The sequence below is a fragment of the Megascapheus bottae genome, chromosome 1 (genome assembly GCF_031878675.1).
Source record: "Megascapheus bottae isolate mThoBot1 chromosome 1, mThoBot2.hap1, whole genome shotgun sequence".
NCBI lineage: Eukaryota > Metazoa > Chordata > Mammalia > Rodentia > Geomyidae > Megascapheus > Megascapheus bottae.
The window spans coordinates 26362333-26380735 of record NC_143509.1 but is presented as its reverse complement, the minus strand read 5'-3'; the positions used below and the strand labels follow the sequence as shown (position 1 = coordinate 26380735).

The following is an 18403-nucleotide window of genomic DNA, read 5'->3' as shown; positions in this document are numbered from 1 at the left end:
GTGACGTCACCCCGAGGGCGGCTCTTCCGGCCTCTTCTAGCTAACGCTGGCGGGTCCTCTTAAAGGGGCCGCGCCCTCGAGGATCCCGTTCCTCCCCAGCAGGGGGCGCGCTCCGCTTCCCAGGAGTCTGGGGAAGCCCCAGGTGCTTCATGAGTTCAAAGTCCAGGTCTCCCTGGTTGGACAGCAAGTGGGAACAAGCCACTGGCTCAGTCCACCAAGGAAGGAGGTCTGGACAAGGCAGTGTGTCACCTTCCAGACCTGGACAAAGGACCTCTCCATTTCAAAACCTCCCCACCTGCGGTGGGCCATGCAGGCCCTTCTGTCCCCTTCCTCAGGGCTAGCATTAGAGGGCAGAATAATCAGGGGAACTTAGTATGCTCTTAAATAGCTTGCTTGCTTTTCCTTCCTTCCTTCCTTCCTTCCTTCCTTCCTTCCTTCCTTCCTTTCCTTCCCTCCCTCCTTCCCTTCCTTCTTCTTCCCTTCCCCCCCCTCTCTCTCATTTTTTTGGGGGGGGTCATGGGCTTGAACTCTGGCCTGGGCGCTGTCCCTGAGCTCTTCAGCTCAAGGCTTCCGCCTTACCCTCAAGCCACAGCCCCACTTCCCACTTTCTAGTGATTAATTGGAGATTAGAGTCTCATTAGTGCCCAGTCTAGCTTTGAACATGGTCCTCAGATCTCAGCCTCCTGAGTAGCTAGGATTATAGGCATGCGCCACCACACCCAGTTTCTTCCTCTCTCTCTCTCTCTCTCTCTCTCTCTCTCTCTCTCTCTCTCTCTCTCTCTCTCTCTCTCCCTCTCTCTGTCTCTCCCTTCCCTCCCTCTCTGGTCAGTCCTGGAGCTTGAACACAGGGCATGAGCACTGTCCTTGGACTTTCTCAAGGCTAGAGCTCTACCACTTGAGCCACAGCACAATTCCTGGCTTCTCTGTGTTTATAGTACTGAGGACTTGAACCCAGGGTTTTGTGCACGCTAGGCCACACTCCCAGCCCTGTTTTCCTGTCTTATGTCAATCTCTCCCTGTAGGGTGGTCATACAGAGGAACGTGGTACTCCAAGCCCTTAAACTTCAATAGAAGAGGCAAGCACAAGTGACTCAGGCCTGTAATCCAAGCTACTCAAGAAGCTGAGACCTGTAGGATAGCAGTTCATATGCTAGCCTGGGCAGAAAAGCCTCTGAGAGTTCATCTCCAAGTGAGTAGCAAAACACTGGACTGAAGATGTGGTTCAAGTGGCATAGCACCAGCCACAAGCAAGTCAATTAGTCTTGAGGCCATTGCCAGTCTAGGGGCTTGAACTCAGGGCCTGGGTACTGTCCCTGAACTTTGTCAAGGCTACTTGCGTTGTATCACTTGTGCCACAGCCAGCACTCCTGGCCCTTTCTGAGGATGTCGTACCAAGGAATGCAACTCAGGGCTCTGGGCATGCTGGGGAAGCACTCTACCACTGGGCCACACTAGCTACTTTTATCAGATCTTGTCCTGTTTCAGGCAGTGGGGACGGGTAGGCAAAATAGGGGAACTCAGCCTGAGCAGCATGGGGGTCTCACTCCATTCCTACTCCCCCCACCACCACATATCCTGAATGGAGGGGGGGGGAATCTCTGAGCCTGAGGTGGAGTTTTTTTGTTGTTGATGTTTTCTTTTGTTTTAGAGCAAAGGACCCCATTCTGGGCTTTATTTGCTAAGTTCAATTTCTAGCTCCTGATTTTTTTTTTTTGATGCCAGTCTGGTGGGGCTTGAACTCAGGGCCTGGATGCTTTCCTTGAACATATTTTACTCAAGGCTACTGCTTCTACCACTTGAGCCACAGCTCCACTTCTGGCTTTTTGGGACTTCAATGGAGATAAGAATCTCACAAACTTCCTTTTGTAGGCTGGTTAAAAAACCAGGATCCTCAGATCTCCGCCTCCTGAGGTGCTAGGATTACAGTCATGACCCACCGGTGCCCAGCTTTTAGGATGATTTTTTTTTTTCTTTGTGGCTCACCGAGATCAATGTGGGCAGGGGAAAATAGTTCCCCATGGTGGCACAGCGTGGAGTGACACTATACTGCCCCCCAAGGAAGCCACAGACTTAGCACCTTCTATTCAACCTTTATTTTCAAGCTCTGAAGTTGGGATCGATTCTCGGGGCAGGGAAGGATGGTTATGGTGGTCCAGCCATCTGCCCATCCATCCTGTCTCCCATGGGAAAGGAGACATTCTCTCTCTCTTCCTCTGTCTCACTGATTGCTGTAGAGTCCAAGCCACTGTAGAGACCCCCTGTGTAGCCAGCCGGCAGCCTGGCCTGAGGCAGATATTGACGACCTGCCTGGGACTTGGGGTGACCGAAGGGACCTACAAGGCCCACATTCCTTTCCATCTTGAAATCAGACATCTTTATGTTCTAGCCCATCATGGGGCCTACGGAGGTGACAAGCAAGGCTCCGGGTGGGGCGGCCCCAGCCTAGAATGGGAGGCCCTCAGACACATCACAGCGGAAACTGCTCCCACGGGCTACCACTAGCAAGGCCAGTCCTTGATTGTGTGGCAGCAGTAGGGCCTGGCAGTGGCCGCGGGCTGTGGTGACCACTGGGTGTGGTGGGCCCTGAGCAGGAGCCATGACCCTGGTCCAGCTTACGGGACAGGAGGCAGGAGGTGCAGGCACTGGCAGAGACACTCCAGCCGGGGCTGCAGGAGCTCTGGCAGCTGGCACGTACTTGGTGATCATACGTGGCTGAGAGCCCATTCCCTTGGGTCACGCCGTCTGTCAGATACAGTTGACGGGAAGGGGAGCAGCGAGCCCTAGGATGTGGGCATGTCTGATGCATTCTGCAGGAGGTTGGGGACATGAGGACAGATGGCATGAGGATGCTGCCTGAGCTACCCACTTCCCTGCCGCCCTGGGACGCACTCGCACTCTGCCCACCCTGCCGCTGGTGCCTCCTCCACTCACCCTGGCATAGCCCCTCTGTGTCCCGCCGCACACACATGCGCTGCTGGTCACCTGGGGGCCCGTGGGCCGCGTTGTCATGTCCTCCGTCGTCCCGTACAGCAGCAGTGTGTAGCGGTACAGTGTCCCTGGGGGTCGCGGTGGCACGGAGGGGAGGAGAAGCTATTGATTGACTCAGCCTGGTCCACCCAGGCTCAGGGGCCCTTGTCCTCAGCCATCCAGGGCCCAGGTCCTGGGGATCTGAGCCACCAAGCACAACTGCTGTGTGCTGCTGGCCTGGCACTCCACTTGCCTAGAGTAGCTGCCCTGGAGAACTGTGCACCTGCTGCGTGGGGGCCACCGGCCCCTCTACTTCCCCGGGGCGTCCACCCACTCTGTGGAGTGGAGCCTCGGGGCTGCCCTCACCAGTGTTGTAATAGTAGCCCTTGTTCTGCAGGCCCAGGGTCCACACGCCCTGCGGGGCCTCGTCCCAGTAGTGGGTAGACATGAAGATCCAGTTGTTGTAGCCCTTGCCGCTGATGTCCAAGGGTCTGGGGGCAGGCGGGTGGGCAGTGGGGGGGAGGACAGCCTGAAGATGAGGGCGCCCCCCCACCCCCAGCTCCCCCTAGCGGGAGGGAGGCCCGGCCGTCCCACACCTGATGGCCACGAGGGTGGATCGTGTGCCCATGGGGCTGGTGAGCCAGATCTCCAGGTCCCCCCGGCGGCTGTAGGACAGTGACAGCCGCACCTGCACATGCTCCAGTGAGCGGATCCGGTGGCGGCGGCCGGCGCAGGCTGACACGTTCTTCCGGACGTGCATCAGGGGCAGGATGGGGCTGGGGGCGAGGACCTCCTGTCGGCCTGCCCGGCAGGGGAGGAGAATCCCCTCCCTCCCCTCCCCTCCTGCCCCTGGGCGGGGATGGGGGCTGGCTGGGGGGGAAGGGGGGAGGCCAGGCGGTGCCTGGGGTGTGTGGGGGGCTTGCTCACATGGGGGTGTGCACCACCCTGATAACACATTTCTTCTGAGGCTTGGTGGGCAGCCACCCACGAGCCAAGTCCACCAGCAACCCCGCGTCCAGCAGCCCGTAGCCGTAGTGGTGGCTCACTGTGCGGAGGGGTGAGTGGCTGGCTGTCACCCTCAGGGGACACAGCACCCCGGTCCCCTGCCTGGCCCTGCCGCACCTTGGCGCCCCACACCGTTGACCCTCCAGTCCTCTGCCTGCAGCTGGGAGGGCTTGGATGCTCGGACCACCAGGTGCTGCAGGTCCCTCCAGGTCAGGAGAGGGCTGGGGGGAGGGGGAGGAGGCGGATGAGTTGGATTGACACCCCCAAAGGGAGGAAGGGGTCACAGGAGGGGGGGGGTGGTCACCTACTTGGCCTCCAGAGCCAGGGCAATCATGCCTGCTGCCAGAGGGGCTGAGGCAGAGGTGCCTGTGTGTTTCTTCGTGCACTGGTGGTGCAGGTCCGTGGTGACCTGGGGAGAGGAGAGCGGGGGTCTGCCGGGCAGGGCAACGCCAGTGTTCCCTTGTTTGAAAAGACCTGCTCAAGAAGTACCAAGGACAGGAGCTTTTAAAGGAGGCTCACACTTGCCACTCTCGATACTCAAGAGGTTGAGATCTGACCATTGCGGTTCAAAGCCAGCCAAGGCGAGAAAGCCCTTGAGACTCTTCTCCCCAATTAACCACCAGAAAACTGGATGCAAAGTGGTAAAGCACTAGCCTTGAGCTGTCAGGGACAGCTTTTACCAGTCCTGGGCTTGAGCTCAGGACCTGGACGCTGTCCCTGGGCTTTCTCAAGGCTAGAGCTCTACCACTTGAGCCTCAGCACCACTTCAGGTTTTTTTCTATGGATGTGGTACTAATGAACCGAACCTGGGTCTTCCTGCATGCTAGACAAGTACTCTACCACTAGACCAAACTCCCCGCCCGCGCTGAGTTTTAAAAGTAATGAAGACTGTGGGGATGCTGTCAAACAATGGTCAGGGTCCTGAGCACTTGCCCAGAAGGGCGCCATCCTGAGGCTCCACCGGGTCCTGGGAGAGGTTGTGGAGGGCACCTGTGCCAGGCTAGGGACTACTTGGAGAGCCATGAGGGGCAAAGGGAAGGCCTGTTACAAGGCCTCCAGGCAGAAGGGATAGAAACGGGGGAGGGACGCGACTGGAGTCATTTTTGCTCTGGGTGCCCGAGGCGGGCTGAAATGGGGGTGTTGGAGGTGTTCTGAAAGTGGGATAGGTTTGCAAGAAGCGTTGTCTGTGTCTGGCTGGTGGAAGTGGAGAGGACAGGGCCGGGTACTGCGTTGGGTGGAGTGGAGAAGACAGGCAGAGTCAAAGGGGCAAGTGGAGCAGTCCTGGCTAGGGAGGGGCAGAGGGGCCCTTGGGGTGGGGCTTCGCAGGAGCCCAGCTGATAGGCAGGTGGGCGGGGCTCTGCAAGGGGAGGGCGGTGGGCGGTACCCGGTGGGCGGAGCTCCGCGGGGAGGTGGGCGGGGCTTTGTGGAGACGTGTGGGAGGGGCCCGGTGGGCGGGGCGTCCAGGGGAGCGGTGGGCGGGTCTTTGCGGGGAGGGCGGGGCCGGGCCGGTGGGCGGGGCCTCGCGGGTCCCGGGCCTTTCCGGGGCGGGGCCGTGTCCGGCTCCGGCGGCACTCACTATCTGGGGGTCTGTGGCCACGCCGCTGCTGAAGGTGGTGGTGAGGGTGGAGGCGCAGGCCTCGCTGTACCAGGGCACGCGGCCCTGCTTCGTGGTGCTGCCCACGGACAGCGTGTGGATGCTGTTGGTGTACCCGTCGCAGTTGCAGTTGTCGTAGTGGAGACCGCCGTTACCCGAGGCCCAGACGAAAAGCGTGCCCAGTCCACCGCGGCCCTGGATGCCGGGGAGTGGGGGGGGGACCGGGGAGCAGGGCGTGTCCAGGCCGGGCTCCCTCGCCGGGCCCCGCCCTCCCTCGGCCCTCCCGGCCCCGCCCCACTCACCTTGGTCACGCCGCGCCGGAAGGCTTCTCGGGTGAGGATGCCTGGGCCGTCCACCGTGCGGCCGTCGTCCTCGGGGCCCCAGCTGGCGCTGTAGATGTGGATGTGCTGCGGCTGCAGGCTGAGCGACTGCGCCTCCACGACGTCGGTGATGGTGCCGTCCAGCATGCGCACCCCTGCGCGGGCGGGCGTGGGCCTCTCGCGCCAGCCGCAGCTCCCTCCCGCCGCACCCCACGCCAGTGCCCGGTCACCCTCCATCACCCTCCGTCCGGAGTCCGCCCCGTCCGTCCTCCGCCTCCCTCTCCATCCATCCCGGCCACGCTCCGGGGAAGCTCGGTACCTCCGATTCGGGCGTTGAAGGCCACGCCAATGCCGCAGAAGCCGTTGTTACCTATGGCAGCCACCTCCCCAGCACATCGGGTCCCGTGCCTGCGGCCACACCATGGACGGCTCGACCCACCCTCCCCAGGGCACCGGGCCTCCTCACGCCCCTGGGGACGCCACCAGGGCTCACCGGTTCTCATCACTTGGTGTGTAACGAGGCTGGGGGTCTGGGTCGTAGTCATTGAAGTCATAGCTGGCTCGGGGGTCCTGGGGGGGGGGGATGTGAGGACAGCAGAAATGTGTGAGGTGTCCACGGGCATGGGGCCCAGCCTTGGAACTTGGGGGCCGAGGGCAGGCCCCACCCTGCCACGGCCTCACGTAATTGGCCCAGAGGTCCGGATGGTCCTTCTCAATGCCATCATCCAGGACGGTGATCACGATGCCCTGGCCGGTCAGGCCTTGTTTCCAGACCTGCAGGATGTTCAGATCAGGCTGGATTTCGTTGTTCTGTGAGGAGGCAGGGAGATCCCGAGTCAGTGGCAGGCTCTGGCTGCTTCTGTCTGCCCGCCTGTCCCCGCTGCTCACCATGTACCACTGCTTGGAGACTCACCATGTACCACTGCTTGGAGAACCAGGGGTCCGTGGGCATCGCCAAAGAGCGCTTCACCCTCCTCCGAAGGGTCTGCTGCTGAAACCACTGCACCTACAGGGGCGTGGGCCAGACTGTCCACCGCTTGTCCCTGCCCTCCTCTATGTATGGGGGGGGGTGTTGGGATGTGGGCCTCTGTAGAGGTTCTTGCAATGGAATCCTATGTTTGCTGAGACTACCCTAAGAGGTCAACCACATACCAGGGACTCTGTCCTCGACTGTAGGCCAGGGCAAAGCTGTCAGAGCAATTGTTTGCAGGTCCAGAGATGCATGGCTTAAGCTAAGGTTGACTGGGGCTCCACTGGTTCAAGCTCTGTCCCTCCCTCCTTGTTCTAGATCTTTTTGTCCAAGATTTTCATCACTTCCAAACCCAGTTTATGCCCTCCCCTCCTGGAGCTTGAACTCAGGGCATAGATGCTGTCCCTTAACTCTTTTCTCTCAAGATTGGTGCTCTAGGGGCCAGGAGTGTGGCCTAGTGGTAGAGTGTTTGCCTAGCATGCACCAAGCCCTGGGTTCGATTCCTGGGTACCACATACATAGAAAAAGCCAGAAGTGGTGTGTGGCTCAAGTGGTAGAGTGCTAGCCTTGAAAAAGCCCAAGGACAGAGCCCAGGCTGGAAAAAAAAAAAGGTTCAAGGGCTTTCCTTCCCAGACTGGCTTTGAACTGCAAACCTCAGATATCAGCCTCCTGAGTAGCTAGGATTACAGGCATGAGCCACCATTGCCCAGCATGAGCTACCAGCACCCAACTCTGAAGTTTTTTTGTTTGTTTCCTTCCCAGTCGTGGGGCTTGAACTTAGGGCCTGGGAATTGTCCTTGGACACTTTTTGCTCAAAGCCAGTGCTTTGTCACTGGGGCTTGAACTCATGGCATGCGCACTGTTGAGCTTTTCAATGCTAGCGCTCTACCACTTGAGCTACAGTGTCACTTCCAGCATTTTCTGAGTATGTGGTACTGAGGAATCGAACCCAGGGCTTTGTGCATGCTAGGCAAACACTCTACCACTAGACCACACACCCAGCCCCTGGGGCCTCCATTTCTCTTTTGGTTTTTTACTCAAGGGTGGTTCTCTACCATTGAAGCTCACTTCTGTTTTTGCTAATTAATTGGAGTTTCCTGCTTGGCCCAGCTTCAAGCTATGATCCTTAGACCTCAGAACCTAAGGAGCTAAGATTATAGGTGGTACCCACTATTGCACAAATCTTCTAGATCCTTTTGTCCAAGTCTTGCATGCAACTCCCCAAACCAGGTGCTTCGTTTTCCTTCCCTTGGTCAAGATACCCCCAGGGTCACACCCACTTTTTTCCTGACCATCACCCACAAAGCTCTATCTTTCTGATCTCACTCTTGCTCACTTGGCACAGTACTGGGCTTGATGTGCCAAAAGCCTATAAATTAATTTCTACCTTAGGGCCTTTGCATATGCTGTTCTGAGTCAGGATGCTTTTCCTTGGACTGGTTTGGGCTTCCTCCTTACCACCTTCATTTGTCAGCCCATGATCCCTCACCCTCATCCCATTGGGGACATCTGCCCGCTTTTGATTTGGGAGCTAGCCCCCATTTTCAGGCTTGGAAGCAGCTATGGCTTCTGTCCTGCAAATTGTATACCAGTCACTTCTCTTAGCCCCCCCCACCCAGTGCAGCAGGTGGAGAGGGGGCCAGTCTTGAGAAACATGGTTCTCCAGAGTCTATCCTGGTCCCACAGCTTAGTATCCTAGTATCTTTCTCTTTTTCTTTTCTTTGTTTCTTTATTTTTGTGGGTCATGGGGCTTGAACTTGGCCTGGGTGCTATCACTGAGCTCCTCATCTCTAGGCTACCACCCTACCCTTGAGCCAAGCCCCACTTCCCATTTTCTAGAGGTTAATTGGAGATAAGAGTCTCAGGTCCTTTTGTGCCAGGGCTTGGCTTTGAACCTTGATTCTCAGATCTCAGACTCCTGAGTAGCTAGGATTACAGGTGTGAGCCACCATGTCCAGCTCTTTTATTTTTGACAGTTCTGGGGCTTGAACTCAGGGCCTGGACTCTGTCCCTGACCCTCTCTTTGTGCTCTGAGCTAGTGTTCTACCACTTGAGCCACAGAACCACTTCTAGCTTTTTCTGAGTAGTTCATTGGAGATAAGAGGACTCATGGACTTTCCTGCCTGGAATGGCTTTGAACTGTGATCCTCAGATCTCACTCTTCTTAGTTCCAAGGGTTTTTCTACAACAGGACCCCACATAGGCTGGCCCAGAGTGCTCACCACGTGTCAGGTCCCGGTGGTATTGAGTGCCACACTCAGGACTGCATTCTCCATCTGGGTCCCCAGTTAAAGACAGCTAGGGACTCCCTAAAGTACCACACAGCTACTCGTGCTAGCCCTCGGAGGGTGGCTGAGACCCTCCAAAGCCAGGCTCACCTTGGGGTCTCTCTTCAGGTGCAGGCGGTGGCCCCAGTGTGGAGTCAGGGACTGCTGGACCACACCCCGATGCCGCAGGTGGAAATATTGCCCGTCGGGGAAGATCTGAGAAAGTGAGGAGCAACTGTGCTACTGGGACCCAGCTCCTCTGAAAGCCCCCCCCCCAGAGGAGGCAAGAAGTCAAGTCCTTTCCTATGCACCTGCCCCCAGCCAAGGGTCCAGGGAAGGGAACTTCGAGGTACCCTGGGAGTCCCAGAATTCAAAGATGTCTGTAGAAGGAGTAAGAGGTTATTGATATTTGCGAGGGTGAGGAGGGGGTGATGTCTTGGTCCCTAAAACATGATATCTGCCAGCGTGTAGAGTGGTCCCAGCCTTCACTTCAAGTCGTGATCACCCACCTGCCCCAGATTGACGAAGCCGAATTTACGTGCCAGGCGCTCGGCCTCCCGGTAACCTTGGGTCACTCGCACGGCCCAACTGCTGACATAGATGGGGGCTCGGGCCGACGTCCACCCTACAGCCAGGAGGCCGAAGTGGGCCAGATTGAGGGCCAAGGCCAGGCTCAACCACAGCGCGGTTGGGGCGAGCCGCATGGCGGCGGGGGCGGGGCCGGGGGCGGGACAGCTGGAGGCCCCGCCCTGGGCCAAACGGCCGAGTCGGCCGGCGCCCGCCCCGCCCCCGGCACCATAGCAACCCGAGGCTTCCGACTCCTTCAGGGGCTTGCGATTTCCTTCTCTCAACCCGGGGCGGCAAGATCCGATCGAAATAGTGGGTGTGGGGGGGGGGTGACGGGAGACACATGCCCACAGTCCCAAGGCCAGGGAGCCTCACTCTCTCCCTATCCGGCCTAGAGAAGCAGGTTGAAAGTTGTACTGAGGGAGCGATCGGATCCTCAAACTTTATTTGGTTCCCTTCCACTTTCTCACAAACAGCACTCACAGAAACTAGCCAGCCAAGCCGCTTGTCTGCGACTGGTCTCGCCTCCTTCCAATAAACCCCTCCCTGTCTCCGCCCCCCTAGATTCTGCCCGCCTCCTTTGTGATCAGCCTTGCCCTTCTTCAGGCTTCACTAATGACTCTTCTTCCGCTCCTCCAATCAGCTCTGGTCTTTACCTGGCCCCTCCCACCGTTCCGCCCACGCTAGCCTGGGGGGGAGGGTCTCTCCTCTCCAGCTCCACCCACCTCAAAGGCGCAGCCAATAATCCCAGCCCTGACGCCACCTCTCCAATCAGCTACGTACTGTTCCCTCTCGGCCAATCGGAGCGCTCGGCCGCTGAGCCCCGCCCTCTCCCTGGTGCGCTCCTCTGGTCCGGGCCGCCGACCGCCAGAGGGCAATGCGGCGGGGGAGACGGGGCAGGCCCCACCTCCTTTGTCCGCCCTGCCCTCCCATTGGCCCTGGCGGGGGGGCGGGGGCGGAGTCCGGGCCGGGGGCGGAGCAGGGCAGCCCGCGCCCGGGAATGGTAGAGCAGAAACCTAGGGGTAGGTGTACAGGGAAGCGGACAAGTTCGAGCTTTCAGCGCCGGGGCCGCCGGGGCCATGGACGGCCTACGCCAGAGGTTCGAACGCTTTCTGGAGCACAGGAATCTTGTCACCGAAGCACTCGGATGGCTCGAAGCCTGGACCGGTGTCGAGAAGCGTTATCTGGCCGTGGGTGAGCCCCATGTCATTGACGGGCACACCGAGGCCCTGGGCAATCGAGGTCTCCGGCCTCAGCCTCTCCCCGAATGACCCTGGCATCGGGAATCCGGTCCGCGCGGAGCGCGCTCCACTGCCCAGCAAGAGATGTGTAGATGCTGGGGAGGGGAGCTGGGGCTGGGATCCGAGTCTGTCCATGGCCCCTTTCCCGGCTGCAACGTGAGACCTTGGGAAGAACTACCCCTGGGTCCCGCAGCACCTTCCTGTAGCCCAAGCTCCCCCACCGCCCTCGGCCCCCGCCTCGGGGCCCTGGGTATCTGCCAGGCTCAAGTCGAGTTCTTCCAGTTGCTTCCCCCGCCTTGGGGGATCAGAGGGTGTTCCAGCCGCCAGGGCCCTGCGTTCCCACGACCCCTTCCCCAGTGGACCTCAGCCTCGCACTGCGTGGAGGAGACACGTCCAGTTTTGTCTGAGGAGAGGCCCAGACCTGGAGGCCCCCCTACCTCGCTTTGGGAGGCTGTCGGGGTCCTTAAGTCCTACCTTGTCTCCTTTGACATGCATATCTGTTGCATTGGGTTGTTTGACACCTGTAATTGGGACCTGGAGAAAGGAGAATACACAACACAACCCATTGTTTGTGTTTCTTCAGTGTCCAGACACTTTGAACTCCAGGAAACGCTAGGTGGAAAACTCTTGCTTATTATTATTTTTATATTTTTTTTGCTAGTCCTGGGCTTGAACTCAGGGCCTAGGCACTGTCCTTGGGCTTTCTCAAGGCTTAGCGCTCTACCACTTGAGCCACAGCACCACTTCCGGCTTTTTTTCTGTGTATGTGGTAATCAAAGAATCGAACCCAGGGCTTTGTACATGGCAGGCTAGCAGTCTACTGCTAAGTCAAACCCCAGGCCCCTGTCACTTTTTTTTTTTTTTTTTTGCCAGTCCTGGGCTTGAGCTCAGGGCCTGAGCACTGTCCTTGGATTTTCTCAAGGCTAGAGTTCTACCACTTGAGCCTCAGCACCACTTCCGGCTTTTTTCTATGTATGTGGTACCGAGGAATTGAACCTGGGTCTTCATGCATGCTAGGCAAGCACTTTAACCACTAGGCCAAACCCCCGGCCCACTTTTTTTCTTTTTTTAAGCACTTTTCTGGGGACAGATTGGAGGAATCCAGCTTCCTCCCATTTTTCACAACTGGGGGATTCCTGTATAAAGCCTGTTCCCAGCCCTTCACTGCAGCTCAGTCTGGCAGCTAAGCCCAGCTGTGTCTGCCTTGTTGGCAGGTTCTTGACCTTTGCACTGGCTTTCCACATCACTGGTACCACTGGGTGGGGGAATTTAGGTCATAGAGCTTTAGGAGGGGGGGGCAGGGAGGGGCTGAGTATCACTGGGAAGAAAACTGAGGCACAGAAGGCAGGGACTGAGTGAGAGATTGCCCTCTCTGTCCCCTCTGTTGCTGATCCCTGGAGCTGTGCCCCTCCCTCCCCCACATTCAAGATTAGCCTCCCATTGCTGAGGCTGCAGCCAAAGAGATTTAGGGAATGGATGTCTCGGGAAAGTCCCTCCTCCCTTACCAGCAATGCCAGAGAGGGGTTGACTCCCCTATCTCCCTAACACCGTACAGTGACCTTGCACTTTACCTAAGGCAAACACATAACCAAGAAGGGGAGGAGGGGCCGGGAGTTTGGCCTAGTGGTTAAAGTGCTTGCCTAGCATGCATGAAGACCCAGGTTTGATTCCTCGGTACCACATACATAGAAAAAAGCCAGAAGTGGTGCTGAGGCTCAAGCGGAAGAGCTCTAGCCTTGAGAAAGTCCAAGGACAGTGCTCAGGCCCTGAGCTTAAGCCCAGAACTGGCAAAAAAAAAAAGAAGGGGAGGAATCACGGGCCCATGCTCGGAGCTGAGGTTCTGGAGGGCAGAGACTAGAAAGCAGGTGGAAGGAAGGGCATGTGACCTGGAATTCTGTCTCTCTGCAGATAACAGACTTGGGGAAGCAAAGGTTTAGTCAGGCAAACCCCCACCCCTAGTCTATGTGTTTTATTGTTAGATAAGGCAGTGAAGGCCCAGAGCCAGGCATATAATAAGCACTTACTAGATGCAGTTTTTACTTTGTCCATTTGGACTCCAGTTCCTGATGGTAGCTGAGCTCCTGTCTCACCCGCTCCCCCATTTTTCTCTATGACTGTGAAGAAAGAGTTTGCTAACAGCCCAGCAACCCTGGGCGGCAGAGGGTATTACCGCCCCCACGTACACACGAGAAAATGCAAAATGTCCTTAATTTCTTTTTTTTTTTGCTAGTCCTGGAACTTGAACTTAGGGCCTGGGCACTGTCCTTGGGCTTTTCTCAAGGCTAGTACTCTACCACTTAAGCCACACCACCACTTGTGGCTTTTTCTGTGTATGTGGTATGGAGGAATCCAACCCAAGGTTTCGTGCATGCTAGGTGAGCATTCTACCACCAGGCCACACTCCCAACCGTCAGACACATCCTTAATGTGAAACTGTTGTGTTGCTCGTGGGGCAGAGGCCAGTGATGTTATATTCAATAGCTTGTAGTAGCCAGGACTCTAGACCACAGAGCAGCCCCAAATGTCAGCAGTGCCAAGCTAGAGACCCTAAGCTGATGGAGTAGGTGGACTCTAACTCTGCCCATGGAGCCTGGAATAAGATGTTTATAGTTATAGGCAGTGCTTTAGGTATTCAACAAACTTATTGGACAGCTCTTCTTGCACCAAGTTAGGGTTCCTGCTTGTCCTTGAGGAATTGACAGCTCTGGGAGAGGGACGCACATGTATCGATTACAGACACAAGACATTAGACTCAAAGCAGTCAGAGAGAATTCAAAGGTGCTTCGGAAGCAACCCATGTAGTCCTGAGGTATCATAAACTGAGATGGGGGTAGGATTGAGGTAATGGTTGCAGACAGGTCCAGGAGATCAACACAAAGCTGCCCAGATTCCTGCCCCCACTCCCTGTCTCTCCATTTCCCCCACAGGAGCCGTCACTCTGCTAAGCTTATACCTTCTATTCGGCTACGGGGCCTCTCTTCTGTGCAATCTAATCGGATTTGTATACCCCGCATATGCATCGTGAGTGTCCTTTGGGAGGAGGGAGTTGGAGAGGGGGTCCCCAGATAGCCCCCGTGGACCTGCTGTTCCCTTGTCCCTACAGAATCAAGGCTATCGAAAGCCCAAGCAAAGAAGACGACACTGTGTGGCTCACGTACTGGGTCGTGTACGCTCTATTCGGTCTTGCCGAGTTCTTCAGCGATCTACTCCTGTTCTGGTTCCCTTTCTACTACGCGGGCAAGGTGGACAGCACAGCCTTGGGGCAGGGAAGGGAAAGGGTGGCAGCTGAGGAGGGGAAGGGGAATCACTAAGACTTGTGATCAGCACTCTGGGAAGTATGGGGCTAGGCCTACACCTTTAATCCTAGATACTCAGAAGGCTGAGATCTGAGGATTGCGGTTCAAAGCCAGCTTGGGCATGAAAGTCTGTGAGACCCTTATCTCCAGTTAACCACCAGAAAACCGGAAGTGGCACTGTGGTGCAAGGGGTAGGGTGGTAGCCTTGAGCTGAAGAGCTCAGGGACAGCGCCCAGACCCAGAGTTCAAGCCCCACGACCGACCAAAACAAAGAAGTCTAGGGCTGACAGGGAGCTGGGAGGGGGTCACCCAGGCAGCCCAGGACTGTGTAAGGAAGGAGGGCCCAGCTCTTCCCAGGGCCCCAAGGCTGGACGTTGAGTGTGTTTACCCCCCATTCCCCACCCCCACAGTGCGCCTTCCTGTTGTTCTGCATGAGTCCGGGGCAATGGAACGGAGCCCTAATACTATATCACCGCGTCGTTCGACCACTCTTTCTAAAGCATCGCGCAGCCGTGGACAGCGCCTTGAGCCAACTCAGCAGCCAAGCTCTGGACGCAGCAGCCGGAGTAACCAGGGACGGTAGGTGGGGGAGTGGGGCACGTGGCCACCTTTGTCTCATTTTTGTTTATTTGTTTATGCCAATCCTGGGGCTTGAACTCAGGGCCCGACTGCTTGCTGTCCCTTAGCTTTTGCACTCCAGGCTAAAGCGCTCTACCACTTGAGCCACAGCTCCATGTATGGCTTTTTTGATGGTCCATTGGAGATAAGAGTCTCATGGACTTTTCCTGAGATCTCAGCCTCTTGAGCAGCTAGGATGACAGGCCTGAGTCCCCCCCGAAGTGCCTGGCTGTCTTGTGGGGTCACGGCTTCATTGTCCATCTGTCCTGTCTGCCCCTGCTCACATCTGCCTAGTCTCCCTTCATGCCCTGGTCCCCACTCCCTCGCGAGCATCTTGACCGCCCCCCTTTCCAAGCTTGGCTGTCTCTCTCTTACTGTCCGCCTCTCTCCCCTATGCTGTCGGAAACCAGTACTACAAGCTCTAGCTCCCGGCCGAGCCCTCGTCACCCCAGCACCGGTGGCAGCGGCAGTGGTACCGGTACCGTTACCGGTACCGTTACCGGTACCGGGGGCTGTGGCACCACCGGTGGTAGCAGCGGCAGCGGCACCGTCTGCGCCGGTGGCGGCAGCAGCGGCGGTGGCGGCAGCGGCACCGGCACCTGTGGTGGTGGTGGCAGCAGCGGCACCACCAGCGGCACCACCAGCGTCAGCAGCGGTGGCGTCAGCATCAGCATCGGGGCAGGTAGCAGCAGTGTTGGTGGAGGAAGTCCCCACCACTCAGGAAGCCAGCCGTATGTAACAGGGTGGTGGTACGTGCTTAGGGTCTTTCTGTGCTCTAGTGTGACAGTGGGTGTGAGGCAGAGACGTGTGACTACACATGTGCATGTGCGTGTGTGTGTGTCTGTGTGCACGCCTGTGCTGGTCATCGGCTGAGGACGGCCTCCGTGCCCCTCCAGGTGACCCTGCACACTGGCCACCAGAAGCCTCGCTCTCCTCTCCAGCAGCCCAGCAGAGTGCTGGAGGCTGGCAAGGAGGGTGCCCTGCCTACGCGGTCACCCCTTCCCCTCCCCTCTTTCAGCCAATCCAAGTCTGAGTCCACTCCAGAAATGCAAATGAAGCGGTCCACTAGTCCCGAGACTTCTGAGAAGGACTACATGGAAGATCCCCAGCCCACAGACGTCTCCGACGACACCCCAGTGGAGAGCCAAACTAGATCCCCGAGTCCCGGCAAGTCTTCCGGAAGTCCCTTGCATACCCTCTCTGGCAACTCCCAGTCTCACTCACCGGCCATTCCCAGCCCCACATCCAGGGCATCTGGCTCTGCCAGTGGCTCCCAGCTGCCCAGCAAGACTCGAGGCCAGTCTTCACGGAGACACAGCAACCATAACCGGTCCCAGCAACGGACCCGGCTCTCCAACACCTCTCCGAGGTCCTCTCAGGCGGCCACCCAGCGGAATAGCATCCCAACACAGACGGTACCCATGGTCCAGTCACCCAGTGGCACCACGGTCCCCATCCAGCAAGGCTACCAGCCTACCAGCAAGGCTCCCAATGAGCCAGGGGACTCCATCCCCAGGCCTTGCAAACCGCGCCATAAATATCGGGACAAACAGCCCAATGGCAACAGCTGCGGGACAGTACCCCAACTGCCCGCTCCCTGTTATTCCGAGTCTTCTCGGGAGTACTTGTCTGAGTCCACAACCGAAATCACCTGCAACTGGCCTCACTATAGACATGGGCTGCACTGTGCCTGTCACTGCTGGTTCCTGAAACACCTGGCATAACTAGGTGCCACCTAAGATATCTGCGTTGCTGTGTCACCCACCTGAAACAACTAACTCACTGGGGCTCCCGCCTGAAACACCTGGCCCACTGAAACTCTCACCTGAAACACCTGGCCTCCTGAAAATCCCATCTGAAACACCTGGCTCACTGAAACTCCCACCTGAAACACCTGGCCCACTAGAGCTCCCATCTGAAACACCTGGCCCGCCGGGAACTCCACCTGAAACATCTGGCCCCCTGGGAATCCCATCTGAAACACCTGGCCCTCTGGGACTTCCACCTGAAACATCTGGCCCTCTGGGAATACCACCTGAAACACCTGGCCTGCTGGGACTCACACTTGAAACACCTGGCCCACTGGGAATCCCATCTAAAACATCTGGCCCTCTGGGACTCCCAGCTGAAACATCTGGCCTGCTAGGAACCCCATCTGAAACACCTGGCTCACTGAAAGTCCCACCTGAAACACCTGGCCTGTTGGTGCTCCCATCTGAAACATCTGGCCAAATGGGGCTCACAATAAAGTCACCCGCCCAGATTCTTGTGTCATCTGGGGTTGGGTGGGGGCTGTTAGGCATAAACGATGAACATGTAGTCTAGCCCTAACTTGTTATAGAAGAGGAAACTGAGGCCCAGCATGACAAATTTACTAACTCCAGATTTTACCAAAGGCCAAGACAAATTCAAACCCAGGAAATCCCTCTTTATGTGTGTGTGTACCAGTCCTGGACACTGTCCTTGAGGTTCCTCAAGGCGCTAGCATTCTACCCTTGAGCCACAGCACCACTTCTGGCTTTTTCTGTCTGTGGTACCAAGGAATAGAACCCAGGGCTTTGTGAATGCTGGGCAAGCACTCTACCACTAGGCCACACTCCTGGCCCCAAATCCTTGTCTTTAATTTGTTTTCTCTCTCTTCTCCTGGACTTGTAGTCAGGTGCAGTACTTCCCCCCCCACCAAAAAAAAAAACAAAAACAAAACCTAGAAATAGGCATCTGTGGCTTTCACTTGTAATCCTGGCTACTCAGTAGGCTGAGACCTGAGGATCTTGGTTTGAAGCCAGCCTAGACAGGAAAGTGTGAGATTTAGCTCCAATTAGCCACCAAAAACCCTAGAGTGGAGCTGTGGTTCAAGTTGGTAGTGCAACAACCTTGAACAGAAAAGCCAAGCAAGAGCCAAAGACCCAGAGTTTAAAACTAACACACACATACTCTGGCCTCACGTGGAACCTCCAGAAACAGAGGCAAAAAGAACTGAAGTACTATTTGGGCGGTACCAGTAGAGGTCGGAGTTGGGGGAAGTATGCAGCAGCGCTGGAAGGCCCTGGGCCTCCATCCCAGGCAGGCTTTACCTGGGCAGGAAGATTGCTAGGCTGAAAGACAGATCTTAGGATGGACCATTCATCCTGCCCAGCATCCAAGGTCCAGCAAGGAGGCAGACCAGCATTTGTGGGATCTGCCCGGATATATGTGGACCCAGGCAGTATCTTCTACACCCTTCTCATTTTATTTTGTGGTCACCATGGCTCTGACAACCAGCAAAGCTAAAAAGGAGGTCAAGTGCTGGTGGTTCACGCCTGTAATCCCAGCTACTCAGGAGGATGAGATCTGAGGATCCCAGTTCAAAGCCACCACAGGCACGAAAGTCTATGAGACTCTTATCTCCAATTAAAAACACATATAGGGGGCCGGGAGTTTGGCCTAGTGGTTAAAGTGCTTGCCTAGCATGCATGAAGACCCGGGTTCGATTCCTCGGTACCACATACATAGAAAAAAGCTGCAAGTGGTGCTGAGGCTCAAGTGGTAGAGCTCTAGCCTTGAGAAAATCCAAGGACA

At 56.9% G+C, this 18403-nt stretch overlaps 2 protein-coding genes across 2 annotated transcripts; one reads left to right on the top strand and one right to left on the bottom strand.

The window, feature by feature from the left end:
* Positions 1-2927: 2927 nt before the first annotated feature.
* Positions 2928-9844, bottom strand: Pcsk4 (proprotein convertase subtilisin/kexin type 4). Its single transcript, XM_090339240.1, is given in 15 exon segments — positions 2928-2973; positions 2975-3056; positions 3334-3458; positions 3564-3743; positions 3895-4012; positions 4090-4193; positions 4281-4381; positions 5549-5761; positions 5869-6041; positions 6206-6294; positions 6380-6456; positions 6568-6696; positions 6800-6892; positions 9235-9339; positions 9633-9844. Coding segments are annotated over 15 exon segments (1830 nt in total). The 5' UTR covers positions 9828-9844.
* Positions 9845-10619: 775 nt separating this feature from the next.
* Positions 10620-17108, top strand: Reep6 (receptor accessory protein 6). The gene is given in 7 exon segments (XM_090339253.1): positions 10620-10884; positions 13859-13952; positions 14035-14173; positions 14638-14806; positions 15256-15428; positions 15431-15594; positions 15864-17108. Coding segments are annotated over 7 exon segments (1560 nt in total). The 5' UTR covers positions 10620-10769; the 3' UTR covers positions 16570-17108.
* Positions 17109-18403: the final 1295 nt, after the last annotated feature.